A 15,954-nucleotide genomic window follows, 5' to 3' on the forward strand; every position below is an offset into this window, starting at 1 on the left:
ACAGAAATATTTTTAACATCAATGTAGAGAGTATCCATGTGGGACAGCTGAATCAGTCCCACAATGAGCCAGCCAAGGAGCTTTCCATATGAATTTGCCTCATACAATATAAGAAAAACCCCCAAACCTGAGATCTCCCCAGCAATACCTACAGGAAAGATTGGACACAGGGAATTATTTCTTGCTTTTCTTCCTTTCATGGTATAAATTCTGTTATCTCTGTGTTTGCTTATCTCATCATGGTGTAATCCTTGCTCTCAGCTTGAGTGTATAGCCCTGCATTCCTGTGCCTAAAGGAAAATCTTGTAGAGTTTACTAAAATCTGTGCTATTACAAAAATTAATGTGAACATAAAGAACACTATTGCATAGGAACCTGGAATGTTAGGTCCATGAATCAAGATAAATTGGAAGTAGTCAAACAGGATATGGCAAGAGTGGACATTAACATTTTAGGAATCAGTGAACTAAAATGTTATGGAATGGGTGAATTTAACTCAGATGACCATTATATCTACTCCTGTGGGCAAGAATCCTTTAGAAGAAATAGAGTAGCCCTCATAGGCAACAGAAGAGTCCTAAATGCTGTACTTGAGTGCAGTCTCAAAAATGACAGAATGATCTCTGTTCGTTTCCAAGGCAAACCATTCAGTATCACAGTAAGCGAAGTCTATGCCCCAACCATTAATGCCAAAGAAGCTGAAGTTGAACTGTTCTATGATGAAAAGATGCCCTTATCATCATAGTGAACTGGAATGCAAAAGCAGGAAGTCAAGAGATACCTGGAGTAACAGGCAAGTTTGGCCTTGGAGTACAAAATGAAGCAGGGCAAAGGCTGACAGAGTTTTGCCAAGAGAGCGCACCAGTCATAGCAAAGACCCTCTTCCAGCAACACAAGACATTAATCTATACATAGACATCACAAGATGGTTAATACCAAAATCAGATTGATTATATGGTTTGTAGTCGAAGATGGAGAAGCTGTATACAGTCAGCCAAACCAAGACCGGGAGCTGACTGTGGCACAGACCATAAACTCCTTATTGCCCAAATTCAGACTTAAATTGAAGAAACTAGGGTAAACCACTAGACCATTCAGGTATGACATATATCAAATCACTTAGGATTATACAGTGAAAGTGACAAACAGATTCAAGGGATTAGATCTGATAGAGTGCCTGAAGAAATATGGCCAGAGTTTTGTGACATTCTATAGTGGGCAATGATCAAAACCATCTGCAAGAAAAAGAAAGGCAAAATGGTTTTCTGAGGAGGGCTTACAAAGAAAAAAGAAGAGAAAGCTAAAAGCAAAGGCGAAAAGGAAAGATATACCCATCTGAATGCAAAATTCCAAAGAATAGCAAGGAGAGATAAGAAAGACTTCCTCAGTGGTCAGTGCAAAGAGAGGGAAACAATAGAATGGGAAAGACTAGAGAACTCTTCAAGAAAAGTAGAGATACCAAAGGAACATTTCATGCAAAGATGAGCTCGATAAAGGACAGAAATAGTATGGACCTAACAGAAGCAGAAGATATTTAGAAGAGGTGGCACAGAGGTGGTTTTCTTCATGACCCAGAAAACCATGAAGGTGTGATCACTTACCTAGAGCCAGACATCCTGGAATGCAAAGTCAAATGGGCCTTAGGAAGCATCACTATGAACAAAGCAAGTGGAGGTGATTGAATTCCAGTTGAGCTATTTCAAATCTGAAAAGATGATGCTGCGACAGTGCTGCACTCAATATTGCCAGCAAATTTGGGAAACTCATCAGTGGCCACAGGACTGGAAAAGATCAGTTTTCTCATCCAACCCAAAGAAAGGCAATGCCAAAGAATGTTCAAACTACCACACAATTGCACTCATCTCACACACTAGCAAAGTAATGCTCAAAATTCTCCAAGCCCGGCTTCAACAGTATGTGAACAGAGAACTTCTAGATGTTCAAACTGGATTTAGAAAAGGCAGAGGTACCAGAGTCAAATTGCCAGCATCCGTTGGATCATAGAAAAACAAGAGAATTCCAGAAAAATATCTACTTCTGCTTTATTGACTACGCCAAAGCCTTTGACTGTCTAGATCACAACAAACTGTGGAAAACTCTTCAAGAGATGGGAATACTTACCTGCCACCAGAGAAGTCTGTATGCACGTCAAGAAGCAACCGTTAAAACTGGACGTAGAACAACAAACTGGTTCCAAATTGGCAAAGGAATACATCCAGGGTTTATATTGCCACACTGCTTATTTAAGATATATGCAGAGTACATCACGCAAATTGCCACACTGGATGAAGCACAAGCTGGAATCAAGATTGCCAGGAGAAATATGAATAACCTCAGATATGCAGATGACACCACCCTTATGGCAGAAAGGAAAAAGGAACTAAAGTGCCTCCTGATGAAAGTGAAAGAGGAAAGTGAAAAATCCGGCTTAAAACTCAACATTCAAAAAACTAAGATCATGGTATTCGATCCCATCACTTCATGGCAAATAGATGGGGAAACAATGGAAACTGTGACAGACTTTATTTTCTTGGGTTCCAAAATCACTGCAGATGGTGACTGCAGCCATGAAATTTAAAGGTGTTTGCTCCTTGAGAGAAAAGCAATGACCATCCTAGACAGCATATTAAAAACCAGAGATATTACCTTGCCTACAAAGGTCTATCTAGTCAAAGCTATGGTTTTTCCAGCAGTCATGTATGGATGTGAGAGCTGGAGTATAAAAAAAGCTGAGCACCAAATAATTGATGCTTTTGAACTGTGGTGTTGGAGGAGACTCTTGAGAGTCCCTTGGACTCCAAGTAGATCCAAGCAGTCAATCCTAAAGGAAACCAGTCCTGTATATTCTTTGGATGGAGTGATGCTGAAGCTGAAGCTCCAACACTTTGGCCACCTGATGCAAAGAACGTACTCATTGGAAAAGACCCTGATGCTGGGAAAGATTGAGGGCAGGTCTTGAGAAGGGGACGACAGAGGATGAGATGGTTGGATGGCATTACAGACTCAATGAACATGAGTTTGAGTAAATTGCGTGAGCTGGCGATGGACAGGGAAGCCTAGTGTGCTGCAGTCCATGGGGTAGCAAAGAGTCAGACATGACTGAATGACTGAACTGAACTGAAGGACAGTTTTGCCTCTCTGTTGGCTCAGATGATAAAGAATCTGACTGCAGTGTGGGAGACCCGGATTTGATCTCTAGGTCAGGATCATCCCCTGGAGAAGGGCATGGCAACCCACTCCAGTATTCTCAAGAATCCCATGGATAGAGTAGCCCTGTGGGCTATAGTCCATTGGGCTGCAAAGAGGCAGACACGTTTGAACAACACTCACTCAACTCAAGAACAGTTTTATTTCCTTCTGTTCCTTATCTGTATACATTTTACTGTATTGCTTTTAGTAAGGCGTGGCCCTCTCCTGGCCAAGATCTGCAGTGACTGAAGTGAAGTATTAATTGTTCAGTTGTGTCTGACTCTTTGGGACCCCATGCCCTCCAGAATCCTATGTCTGTGGAATTCTCCAGGCAAGAATATTGGAGTGGGTAGCCATTTCCTTCTGCAGGGAATCTTCCTGACCCAGGGATTGAACCCAGGTCTCCTGCATTGCTGGCTGTAAGTGGTAATATTTTGCATCATTGTCACAGTCCCAGTTTCAAAGGGGAAGCATTAAAAATGTTTTTTATATTAAGGAAGATGTTACATCTTACTCAAGATGTTGCTAGATTTGATTTGCTAATTATGAGTTTAAATCTAAGTTCATGAATAATAAAATAGTATAATTGTTTAATAATGTCCTTGTCAGGTTTTGTTTTTAAGGGTTTGCAAGATTTAAAGGTAACTTGGGAGCATTTCTTCTTTCTCTACTATCTGGAAGAGTTTGCAAAAGACTAAGATTATTGATGCCATCTAGCTAAAGTTTTCCAGTTTTGTTTTTTGTTTGTTTTGGAAATGTTTTTAATTACAAAGTCAATTTCCTCAATAAGGCTCTTTAGATATTCTATTTATTCCTGTGTCCATTTTGGTTATTTCTAGTTTTTTAAGATTATGTCCATTTCATCAAAATTTTATATTTTTTTGGAACAGAGACTTTCTTAGTATTCTTTTGTTTCCTATGTTATACTGTGCTTAATTCTTCAGTCCTGTCTGACTCTTTGTGACCCCATGAACTGTAGCCCACCAGGCCTCTCTGTCCATGGGGATTCTCCAGGTGCTAATGCTGGAGTGGGTTGCCATGCCCTCCTCCAGGGGATCTTCCTAACCCAGGGATCAAACCCAGGTCTCCTGCACTGCAGGAAGATTCTTTACCGTCTGAGCCACCAGGGAAGCCCAAGAATACTGGAATGGGTAGCCTATCCTTCTCCAGGGGTACTACCAACACAGGAATCAAACCAGAGTCTCCTGCATTGCAGGCGGATTCTTTACCAGCTGAGCTACCAGGGAAGCCCATTTTGTTTCCTATAAGTCTATAGAATATGTTGTTGTTTAGTTGCTCAGTCGTGTCTGACTGTTTTGTGACCCCATGGACTTCAGCCTGCTGGGCTCCTCTGTCCATGGGATTTTCCAGGCAAGAATACTGGAGTGGGATGCCATTTCCTACTCCAGGGAATCTTTCTGATCCAAGGATTGAACCCATGTCTCCTGCAAGCCTCCTGCATTGCAGGCAGATTCTTTACTACTTAGCCACTGGGAATATGTAGTGGTCTCCTTTCTAATTCCTGATATTTATTCATGCCTTCTCTTTTTCTTCCTCTTAAACATGATATATTTCATCCATCACCATATAGTTAACACATTTTACCCATTTTGTCTTCCCCTTTCTCTCTGTTGTCTGTACCTACATGTTTGTTTTGGTTTGGTTTGTTCACTTATTTGGATGTTTTTGTTTGTTTTTTTATATTCTGCATATGAGCTAAATCATATGATATTTGTCTTTCTCCATGTGACTTATTTCTCTTAGCATAATACCCTCAAGGTCTTCCATGTTGTCACAAATGGCAAGATTTCTTTCTTTTTTTGTGATTGAGTAGTATGCTTTCAAACCAGTCAATGCTAAAGGAACTCAACCCTGAATATTCTTTGGAAGGACTGGTGATGAAGCTGAAGTTCCAGTACTTTGGCCACCTAATGCAAGGAACCAACTCGTTAGAACAGATCCTAATGTTGGGAAAGATTGAGGGCAAGAGGAGAAGGGGGTGACAGAGGATGAGATGGTTAGATGGCATCACTAACTCAATGGACATGAGTTTGAGCAAACTCAGGGAGATAGTCCCTTCAGGACAGGGAAGCCTGGCATGCTGAAGTTCATGTCACAAAGAGTCAGATATGACTTAGCAACTGACAACAGCAACAAGTATTCATTCTATATACCACATCTCTTTATGCATTCATTCCTTGATGGAATCTTCGATTGTGTGGCTATTATAAATAGTGGTGCAGTGAACACAGGGATGCATATATCTTTTCAAATTAGTGTTTTTGCATAACTTGGGTTAATGCCCAAAAGTGGACTAGCTGGTCATATACTAGTCCTCTTCTTAATTTCTTGTGGTGTCTCCCTACTGTTTTCCATAGTGGCTGCACTAATTTACATTCCTGCTAACAGTTCACAGGGTTCTCTTTTCTCCACATTCTCTCAATACCTGTTATTTCAACTTTTTTTTTGTATATATAATAACCACCATCATGGTCATGAGGTAAAATCTCATTGTGTTTATTTTTTCATTTCCATAATAATTAGTAATGTTGCACACTTTTTCATGTATGATGTGCCTATTGGCCATCTGTATATCTTCTTTAGAAAAATGTTTACTGCTGTCCTAATGCAGTAATGAAACTAATGCAACATTGTAAATCAATTGTACCCTAATAAGAATTTTAAAAAGAATGTAACAAGATGACAGGACCCCTCCCTCCAAAGAAGTCTATTCAGCCCCTTTGCCCATTTTTAAAAATTATGGTTGAGTTACAATGTTGTATTAATTTCTGCTGTACATCAAAATGATTCAGTTAACATGTACATATGTATATATTCTTTTTAAAAATTCTTTTCCATTACAGCTTATCACAGGATATTGAATATAGTTCTTGTGCTATACAGTAGGACTTGTGGTTTATCCCCTTTGCCCATTTTTAAATTGAGTTGTTTGTTTTGTTGTTGTTGTTCTTGAGATGTATGAGTTCTTTATATATTTGGTTATTAACCTCATATTGAGTGTATGATTTGCAAATACCTACTCCCATTGGGTAAACTTCCCTGGTGGCTCAGAAGTTAAAGTGCCTGCCTGCAATGTGGGAGACCTGGGTTTGATCCCTGGGTTGGGAAGATCCCCTGGAGAAGGGAAAGGCAACCCGCTCCAGTATTCTTGCCTGGAGAATCCCATGGATGGAGGAGCCTGGTAGGCTGCAGTCCCTGGGGTCGCAAAGAGTCGGACACGACGGAGAGACTTCACTTTCACTCCCCCTTTCACTCCCATTGGGCACATTGTCTTTTTGTTTTGTTGATGGTTTCCTTTGCCGTATAGATTATGTAGTTATGTATACATGAACTTTAAACACATCCACAGATGAATAACAGTGGAATATAAAGGTAAATTTTTAAATTTAAATTTTCCTATATACCAGAAACAAATCTGAAAAAAAAGTTTATTTAAAAATAGCATTCATTGAGCATAAAATATAAAATATCTAGAATAAATGTAACAAATGACATGCACAGCCTCTATTAAGAAAACTATGAATATTTCTGAGAGAATTTGAGAAGTGCTATATCGATAAATGATGTTAATGGCTTAAAAGGCTAAATTTTGTAACATTCTCTCCAAGTCAGTCAGTTCAGTCGTGTCTGACTCTTTGCGACCTCATGAATCCCAGCACGCCAGGCCTCCCTGTCCATCACCATCTCCTGGAGTTCACTCAAACTCACGTCCATCGAGTCGGTGATGCCATCCAGCCATCTCATCCTCGGTCGTCCCCTCTTCCTCCTGCCCCCAATCCCTCCCAGCATCAGAGTCTTTTCCAATGAGTCAACTCTTCGCATGAGGTGGCCAAAGTACTGGAATTTAAGCTTTAGCATCATTCCTTCCAAAGAACACCCATGGCTGATCTCCTTTAGAATGGTCTGGATGGATCTCCTTGCAGTCCAAGGGACTCCCAAGAATCTTTAACACCACAGTTCAAAAGCATCAATTCTTCGGTGCTCAGCTTTCTTCACAGTCCAACTCTCACGTCCATGCATAATCACTGGAAAAACCATAGCCTTGACTAGAAGGACCTTTGTAGGCAAAGTAATGTCTCTGCTTTTGAATATGCTATCTAGGTTGGTCATAACTTTTTTTCCAAGGAGTAAGCGCTCTGTAAATTGAATGCAGTCACAAAATCTCAACAGGTCTCTTTCTGGAGCTTGACAAGCTAATTCTAAAATGTATGTGATGTATGCATGCAGCGGAATATAATGCAGCCTTGAAAAAAGAAGGAAGACTGCCATATGTGACAACATGGATGAACCTGGAGAGCATTATTATGCTAAGTACTAAAGAGGTCACAGATGAATACTGCATGATTCTACTTGTATACGATATCTATAATAGTTACCTTCATAGAAGCAGAGACGTTGATTGGTAGGGATGTGAGGGGAAATGGAGAGTTGTTTTTCAGTGGGTGTGAAGATTTTGTTATGCAAGATGAGTAAGTTCTAGAGACCTGCTGTGCATCACGATGCCTACAGTTTACTGTAATGTACACTTTGTTGTTGGACTCTGTGCCACCATGGACTGTAGCCTACCAGGCTCCTCTGTATGGGATTTCCCAGGCAGGAATACTGGAGTGGGTAGCCATTTCCTTCTCCAGGGGATCTTGTACACTGAAAAATTTCTTAAAGGATAGACAATCATGTTAAATGTTACTTTCACAATAAAACTGATATTAATAAAATTGTTGCTTTATTTAGGAGTGTACTGCCAAGTAGGATTCGCCACTTGGCCCCTGGTGAAAGGGCTGCGCACTACCTAGTACCCTCTTCTACTGCTCACCCTCTAGCTTTCCAACAGGACATTCTGAACAGTCGTTCATTCCAACCACGACAGCTACAACCACCCTTTCCCTTTAGTCTGACAGAGAAGCGAGAGCTAGAGAGAGAAGGGAGAAGGTTTATGATCTCTAATAATTAATGAAGACAATAAAAATGGAATATTTGGACCCTTGCATGAAGATAATAACGGCTATTTATGAGTGAGAAGATTACAAGTGATTTTTTCATTTTTCAATTTTTCATTGGTGTTATATGATTTTTCTACAATAAAGTATTTGACCAACAAGAGCAAATAAAACGTCTTAGTTTTTGTAGGTGAAAAGATAATGATTTTGTTTTGGTCATATTAAATGGGATAGTGAAGTTATTTTCTTCAGTAACTTGTGTACATCATTAGTATTGATGCCTGTCAGAGTATATAAGAAACCTGAAACTTTGCTGTGCTAAACAATAGACTAAATAGCGAACAAAAATTAATATGAAAAATGTTTATAATCTTTTCCATGGGGATGGTCTTGATCCCTGTCTCCTGTACAATGTCACAAACCTCATTCCATAGTTCATCAGGCACTCCATCTATCAGATCTAGGCCCTTAAATCTATTTCTCACTTCCACTGTATAATCATGAGGGATTTGATTTAGGTCATACCTGAATGGTCTAGAGTTTTTCCCTACTTTCTTCAGTTTGAGTCTGAATTTGGAAATAAGGAGTTCATGATCTGAGCCACAGTCAGCTCCTGGTCTTGTTTTTGTTGACTGTATAGAGCTTCTCCATCTTTGGCTGCAAAGAATATAATCAATGATTGTCTGGGGAGGCCTTACAAATAGCTGTGAAAAGAAGAGAGGCAAAAAGCAAAGGAGAAAAGGAAAGCTATAAGCATCTGAATGCAGAGTTCCAAAGAATAGCAAGAAGAGATAAGAAAGACTTCTTCAGTGATCAGTGCAAAGAAATAGAGGAAAAGAACAGAATGGGAAAGACTAGAGATCTCCTCAAGAAAATTAGAGATACCAAGGAGATGGGCTCCATAAAGTAAAGAGATTATATGGACCTAACAGAAGCAGAAGATATTAAGAAGAGGTGGCAGAAATACACAGAAGAACTGTATAGAAAAGATCTTCATGACCCAGATAATCACGATGGTGTGGTCACTCATCTAGAGCCAGACATCCTGGAATGTGAAGTCAAGTGGGCCTTACAAAGCATCACTACAAACAAAGCTAGTGGAGGTGATGGAATTCCTATTGAGGTATTTCAAATCCTGAAAGATGATGGTGTGAAAGTGCTACGCTCAATATGCCAGCAAATTTGGAAACCTCAGCAGTGGCCACAGGACTGGAAAAGGTCACTTTTCATTCCAATCCCAAAGAAAGGCAATGCCAAAGAATGCTCAAACTACCGCACAATTGCACTCATCTCACACGCTAGTAAAGTAATGCTCAAAATTCTCCAAGCCAGGCTTCAGCAATACGTGAACCGTGAACTCCCTGTCGTTCAAGCTGGTTTTAGAAAAGGCAGAGGAACCAGAGATCCAATTGCCAACATCCGCTGGATCATGGAAAAAGCAAGAAAGTTCCAGAAAAAACATCTATTTCTGCTTTATTGACTATGCCAAAGCCTTTGACTGTGTGCATCCCAATAAACTGTGGAAAATTCTTCAAGAGATGGGAATACCAGACCACCTGACCTGCCTCTTGAGAAACCTCTATGCAGGTCAGGAAGCAACAGTTAGAACTGGACATGGAACAACAGACTCGTTCCAAACAGGAAAAGGAGTACGTCAAGGCTGTATATTGTCACCCGGCTTATTTAACTTCTATGCAGAGTACATCATGAGAAACGCTGGACTGGAAGAAACACAAGCTGGAATCAAGATTGCTGGGAGAAATTTCAATAACCTCAGATATGCAGATAACACCAGCCTTATGGCAGAAAGTGAAGAGGAACTAAAAAACCTCTTGAAAGTGAAAAGGAGAGTGAAAAAGTTAGCTTAAAGCTCAACATTCAGAAAACGAAGATAATGGCATCCAGTCCCATCACTTGGAGAAGGCCATCGCACCCCACTCCAGTACTCTTGCCTGGAAAATCCCGTGGACAGAGGAGCCTGGTACGCTGCAGTCATGGGGTTGCTAAGAGTCGGACACAATTGAACGACTTCACTTTCACTTTTCACTTTCATGCTTTAGAGAAGGAAATGGCAACCCACTCCAGTGTTCTTACCTGGAGAATCCCACGGATGGGGGAGCCTGGTGGGCTGCCGTCTGTGGGGTTGCACACAGTCGGACACAACTGAAGTGACTTAGCAGCAGCAGCAGCAGTAGGTCCCATCATTTCATGGGAAATAGATGGGGAAACAGTGTCAGACTTTATTTTTGGGGGGCTCCAAAATCACTGCAGATGGTGACTGCAGCCATGAAATTAAAAGACGCTTACTCCTTGGAAGAAAAGTTATGACCAACCTAGATAGTATATTCAAAAGCAGAGACATTACTTTGCCGACTAAGGTCCGTCTAGTCAAGGCTGTGGTTTTTCCTGTGGTCATGTATGGATGTGAGAGTTGGACTGTGAAGAAGGCTGAGCACCGAAGAATTGATGCTTTTGAACGGTGGTGTTGGAGAAGACTCTTGAGAGTCTCCTGGACTGCAAGGAGATCCAACCAGTCCATTCTGAAGGAGATCAACCCTGGGATTTCTTTGGAAGTAATGATGCTAAAGCTGAAACTCCAGTACTTTGGCCACCTCATGTGAAGAGTTGATTCATTGGAAAAGACTCTGATGCTGGGAGGGACTGGGGGCAGGAGAAGAAGGGGACGACCGAGGATGAGATGGATGGATGGCATCACGGACTCAATGGACGTGACTCTGAGTGAACTCCAGGAGATGGTGATGGACAGGGAGGCCTGGTGTACTGCGATTCATGGGGTCACAAAGAGTCGGACACAACTGAGCGACTGAACTTAACTGTTTATAATCTACATCAGAACTACTCTAAAACCTTTCTTTGATCTTTCTGTGGTCTGATTGTTTTAATTAGCCATTAAGTACAGTGGCTCAGACAGTAAAGCGTCTGTCTGCAATGCAGGAGACCCGGGTTCGATCCCTGGGTTGGGAAGATCCCCTGGAGAAGGAAATGGCAGCCCACTCCCGTATTCTTGTCTGGAAAATCCCATGGACCGCGGAGCCTGGTAGGTTACCGTCCATGGGGTCACAAAGAGTAGGACACGACTGAGCGACTTCACTTTCACTTCACTTATATTAGCATGCATATTTTTATTTCCAGGTAATGGAAATATACAAACAAGTTCATGGAGAACTTCTAGAAGCCATAGACAATCTTGAAAAAGCCAAACTCAGAGTTAAACAAAACAGAATAGAAATGGAAAGGGATATTCGTGATAGTGAAATAAGCATGGCTGCCTGCAAGTAAGTATTTTCCACAAATGTTATTTATAGCATTTAAAAGGAAAATATTAATTAAAAATGTGATATATATTCCTGTATGAGAAATTCAGATAAAGAGAAAGGAAATTATCTAAATTTCCACATCTGTCTTTTTACCAAGTTAATATATAAATTAAAATATATGTCTTTTACCTATTCTAAACTACTTGTGTATAAATTCCTAAAGTAGTATTTTTCTCTGTCATTTTAAAGCTCTTTTACATATTTCTGAATTGCCTATGGATATGCTATTATAATATATATCCCTGCTAACAATGTAAAAGAATTACTATTTGAAAAAGTATTCCAGAATGGGATAGCATCAAATTATAGAGCCTTGTGTGAATTATAAACATAGCATATCATTAATTAACTCATATTTATTTGCTTTCTTTAGCCTGGAATATTTTAAATGCACATAGATTAATTATATTTTGTGTATTATTGACTTTTTATTACATTTCTGATGTATTTGAATTTTATAACATCCATCTAGTTCTTAGTTTGGTTTTAAATTATTTATGTTTCTGTGTGATATAAAAATATTTATTTATTCAAACATCAATCATTTAGTATAGAAAAAGTCACATTCATTATGGAGCTAGATTCAAATAAATGTAAGTAAAATAAAGAACAAAAATTTATACATTTACCTGTGATCTGGATAACATGCACTTATTAAGATGTTTACATTTTCTCATATCTGATGTCTATTTCAATATGTGCTTACTTGTGTATCTTTTGCTATTTTGTTCATTGTTTGGTGATTGTTTTTATAGATTTTTTTGTCCCTTTATTCTATCTTGTTCTCTTGTAATTGATGACTATCTTTAGGGTTATGTTTGGATTTCTTTTTTATGTTTATAACCATCGTAAATTTTGGTTTGTGGTTTCCCTGAGGTTTTTCTCTAGCCATCTATATCTTTATACTTGACTGTTATAAGTTGCTAATCCCTTACTTTCAAATGCTAGGAAAGAAATCTGCATATGTACTCTCCCACCTTACAGTTACTGTTTTTGGTATCATATTTTCCATCTAATGATTTTGTATGTTCCTTAGCTGTTGATTGTATTTTGTTATATTGCTTTTGTCTTTTAACATTTCTAATAACTTGTGTGTAGATGATTTCTACCTTTACTGTATGATTGCCTTTATCTATTCCCTTTTTCATTTTGTAATTTTTATGTATTTAATTGTGGCCTTTTCTTTTTTGCTTAGAAAAGTTACTTTAACATTTCTTTCAAGGCTGGTTTGTGATACTGAACTCTTTAAGGCTTGGTTTTCTATCTGTTCATCAAATCTGAATGAGTGCCTTGCTCAGTATTTTTGATTGTAGTTTTTTCTTTCATCACTTTAAATATATCATGCCACTCCTTCTGGCCTGTGAAGTTTCTTTTGAAAAGTCACCTGATTGCTTTATGGGAGTTGCCTTATATGTTATTTGTTGCTTTTCCCTTGTTGCTTTTTAATATTTTCTCTTTATGAGCTTCCTAGATGGCTCAATGGTAAAGAATTCCTCTGACAAGGCAGGAGGCATGGGATCGATCTTTGGGTTGGGAAAATCTCCTGGAGAAGGAAATGACAACCTACTCAAGTATTCTTGACTGTGAAAATCCCATGGACAGAGGAGCCTGGGGAACTATAGCCCATGGGGTCATAAAAGAATCAGACATAACTTAGTGATTAAATAACAACTTGATCTTTAATTTTTACAGTTTTAATTACAGTGTGTCTCAGTGTGTTTCTTTTTGAGTTAATCCTGTTTGGTACTCTCTTTGATTGCTGGAGTTGGATGTCTGTTTCATTTTTCATGGTTGGGAGGTTTTCAGCTATTATTTATTCATATATGTTCTCAGCATTTTTTCTCTGAGTCCTTTCAGAACACCTATAATGTGAATATTAGTGCACTTGGTATTGTTTCAGAAGTCTCCAAAATTGTTCTCATTTCTTCTCATTCTTTTGTTTTTTTTCTGTTCAACACCAGTGATTTCCTCTCCTTTGTATTCTAGCTCACTGACCCACTCCTCTGTATCATTGAGACATTTATTGATTCATTCTGATATATTTTGCATTTCCATTTATGTATTCTTCATCTCAGTTTGGTTGTGCTTTAGATTTTCTAACTCTCTTTTCAAAACTTCTAACTTCTTGCTCTGTATATCCATTCTTCTTCCAAGCTTTTTGACCATCTTTACAGTCACTACTTTTAACTCCTTCTCAGATAGATTGCCTAGCTCCATTTCACTTAGTTCTTCATTTGGGATTTTATCTTGTTCCTTGTTTGGAATGTATTCTTCTGTCTCCTCATTTTCCCTAAATTGCTGTTTGTTTGTTTTTCTGTGTATCTGGTAGGTTGGTTACATTTCCTGACTTTGTAGAAGTGACCTTTTGTATGTGTCTTATGCACCCCAGTAGCACACTCCCCTCTCCTCATCCAAACTACATGCCCTAGGGTATTCCCTATGAGGGCTGCGTGGGTCCTTCTGCTGCTGTGGTGGGCTGCCTGTTTTGGGCACCCTGATAGGCTTGTTTGGTCCCCTGTCTGATGGGTTGACAGGCTCTACCTTGTGTGGAGGCTGATGACTGCTAGTTGTTGAGACTGGGTCATGAGGTCACTGGCTATGGAAACCCAGGGAGCCCTGGGGCTAGTGCACGTTCACTGGTGGGCAGAATCACAGTCTAGAAGTTGTTCTCCGGTTGTTGCCTGCCCACAGGTGGGTGGAGCCAGGTCTTGGGCTTAGTTCCAGCCTACCAATAGGCAGAGCTAGATTGTGGAGCCTGGTTGCAGGACCCAGGGATCCAAGAGCTGGTGTTAGATCACTGGTGGAAGCAGTGATGACTGACACAGTTGAACATGGGGCCTAGGGTATCCTCAAGCTCGTGTTGGCCTCCTGATAGGCAGGGCCAGGGTCCAGTCTGTTCCAGGGCAAGTTTTGGGCTGCTGATGGGCAGGCTGGGTCCACATGACATGGGGTCTTGACTTTCTTGAGTCTGATGTCTACTCTCTGGTGGATGAGGCTGGTCCAGAGGCTAGAGCAGGCTCTCTGGAGGGCAGGACCAGGGCCCTGAGGATTCTGGGACTTGTGCCTGCCCACTAGTGTTAGAGTTGGGTTCTAGGCCTTCTGGAAGGCAGAGCCATTTCCAGAGGTGGCTGAGGGCTCAGGGGTCTTAGGCAGCTATCTCCTGATGGAGGAGACTGTGTCCCTGCCCAGTTAGATGATTGTCCTGAGCTGTCTCAGTATTGGCACATAAAGGCTGTTGGGTGGGGGTAGGTCTTGGTGCTTATGAGCTAAAAGGAGGATTCCACAATGGTAGTTGCTAGTACCAGTGTCCACATGGTAGATGGAGCTCTACAAATTACTGCCACCCATGTCTTTGCTCCTAGGGTGGGCTGCAGTTGCCTCCTGCTCCTGGCCTAGGATCCTTTCAAATTACTGTTTCTGCCCTGGGTCCCACAGTGTGTGAGGTTTTGTGTGTGCCATTTAAGAGTGAAATCTGTATTTCTTTCAGTTCTCTGGGACTCCCAAAGGTCAGCCCCCTTGGCCTTCCAAGCCAAATGCTCTGGGAGGTTTGTCTTCCTTGTGCAGGACTCCCAGGTTGAGGAGGTTGATGTGGGGCTCAGACCTGTTATTCTTTTAGGAGAATCTCTGCAATGTAATTATGCTCCAGTTTATGGGACAGCCTCCCAGGGGTATGGTAATTGACTCTATCACTAGTCTACTCCTACTCATCTCAGTGTGATTCCTTCTTTATGTCTTTAGTTGTAGAAGAAACTTTTTGGTAGGTTGGTCTTTTGCACTGATGGTTGTTCTGCAGATAGTTGTGATTTTGGTGTGCTCATGAGAGGAAGGTCTTTCTACTCCACCATCTTGTTCTCTCAAAACATATATTATTTAATGAATGCAATCATTTTCATAACTCACCTGATTTGTTATATTTGCACTGTCATTTAGTTACATATGTTTTCCAATCTTCCGCTGATCTAGGAAAGCCTTGTGCTATGCTAAGTCGCTTCAGTCATGTCCAACTCTGTGTGACCCTATGGACTGCAGCCCACCAGGCTCCTCTCCATGGGATTCTCAAGGCAAGAGTACTGGTGTGGGTTGCCATGCCCTTCTTCAGGGGATTTTCCCCTCCTAGAGATGTTTTCTGATTTGCCACTAATATAGTAAAGCCTCAGCTGAGACAACTGGGGAGATTTGACTCTACTCTGTGTCTCCAGTCTGTTAGAAATATTCTCAGGATACTAGGAGAGGAGTAAGAGCAAGCAGGCACACTCAGACATGAACTTCATAAGTCTCCGATTGCATCCTTTTTTGGTAACATTTAAATGACTACAGCAAGTCAAATGACTAAGGTCAAAGTCAGTTAACAAACCTACAAAGTTATATGGCCAAGAAGTGGAGGCAGGAACTTCAGTTGAGACTGTAATGCTCTCAGTTTTCTATACTCTTTTTCTTATTTTACATATCTTGAAGCTGTTGATTATGTT

At 40.4% G+C, this 15,954-nt stretch overlaps 1 protein-coding gene across 1 annotated transcript in view; it reads left to right on the forward strand.

Annotated features, from left to right (window-relative positions):
• The window catches only part of CCDC178 (coiled-coil domain containing 178), a 368,604-nt gene that overhangs the window by 40,905 nt on the left and 311,745 nt on the right, over positions 1 to 15,954 (forward strand). The window contains exon 8 of the mRNA XM_068993651.1: positions 11,301 to 11,443. Within this exon, the coding sequence (XP_068849752.1) occupies positions 11,301 to 11,443 (143 nt within the window). The remainder of the gene's footprint in view (positions 1 to 11,300; positions 11,444 to 15,954) is intronic.

This window comes from Capricornis sumatraensis, chromosome 21, assembly GCF_032405125.1.
Source record: "Capricornis sumatraensis isolate serow.1 chromosome 21, serow.2, whole genome shotgun sequence".
Classification (NCBI taxonomy): Eukaryota; Metazoa; Chordata; class Mammalia; order Artiodactyla; family Bovidae; genus Capricornis; species Capricornis sumatraensis.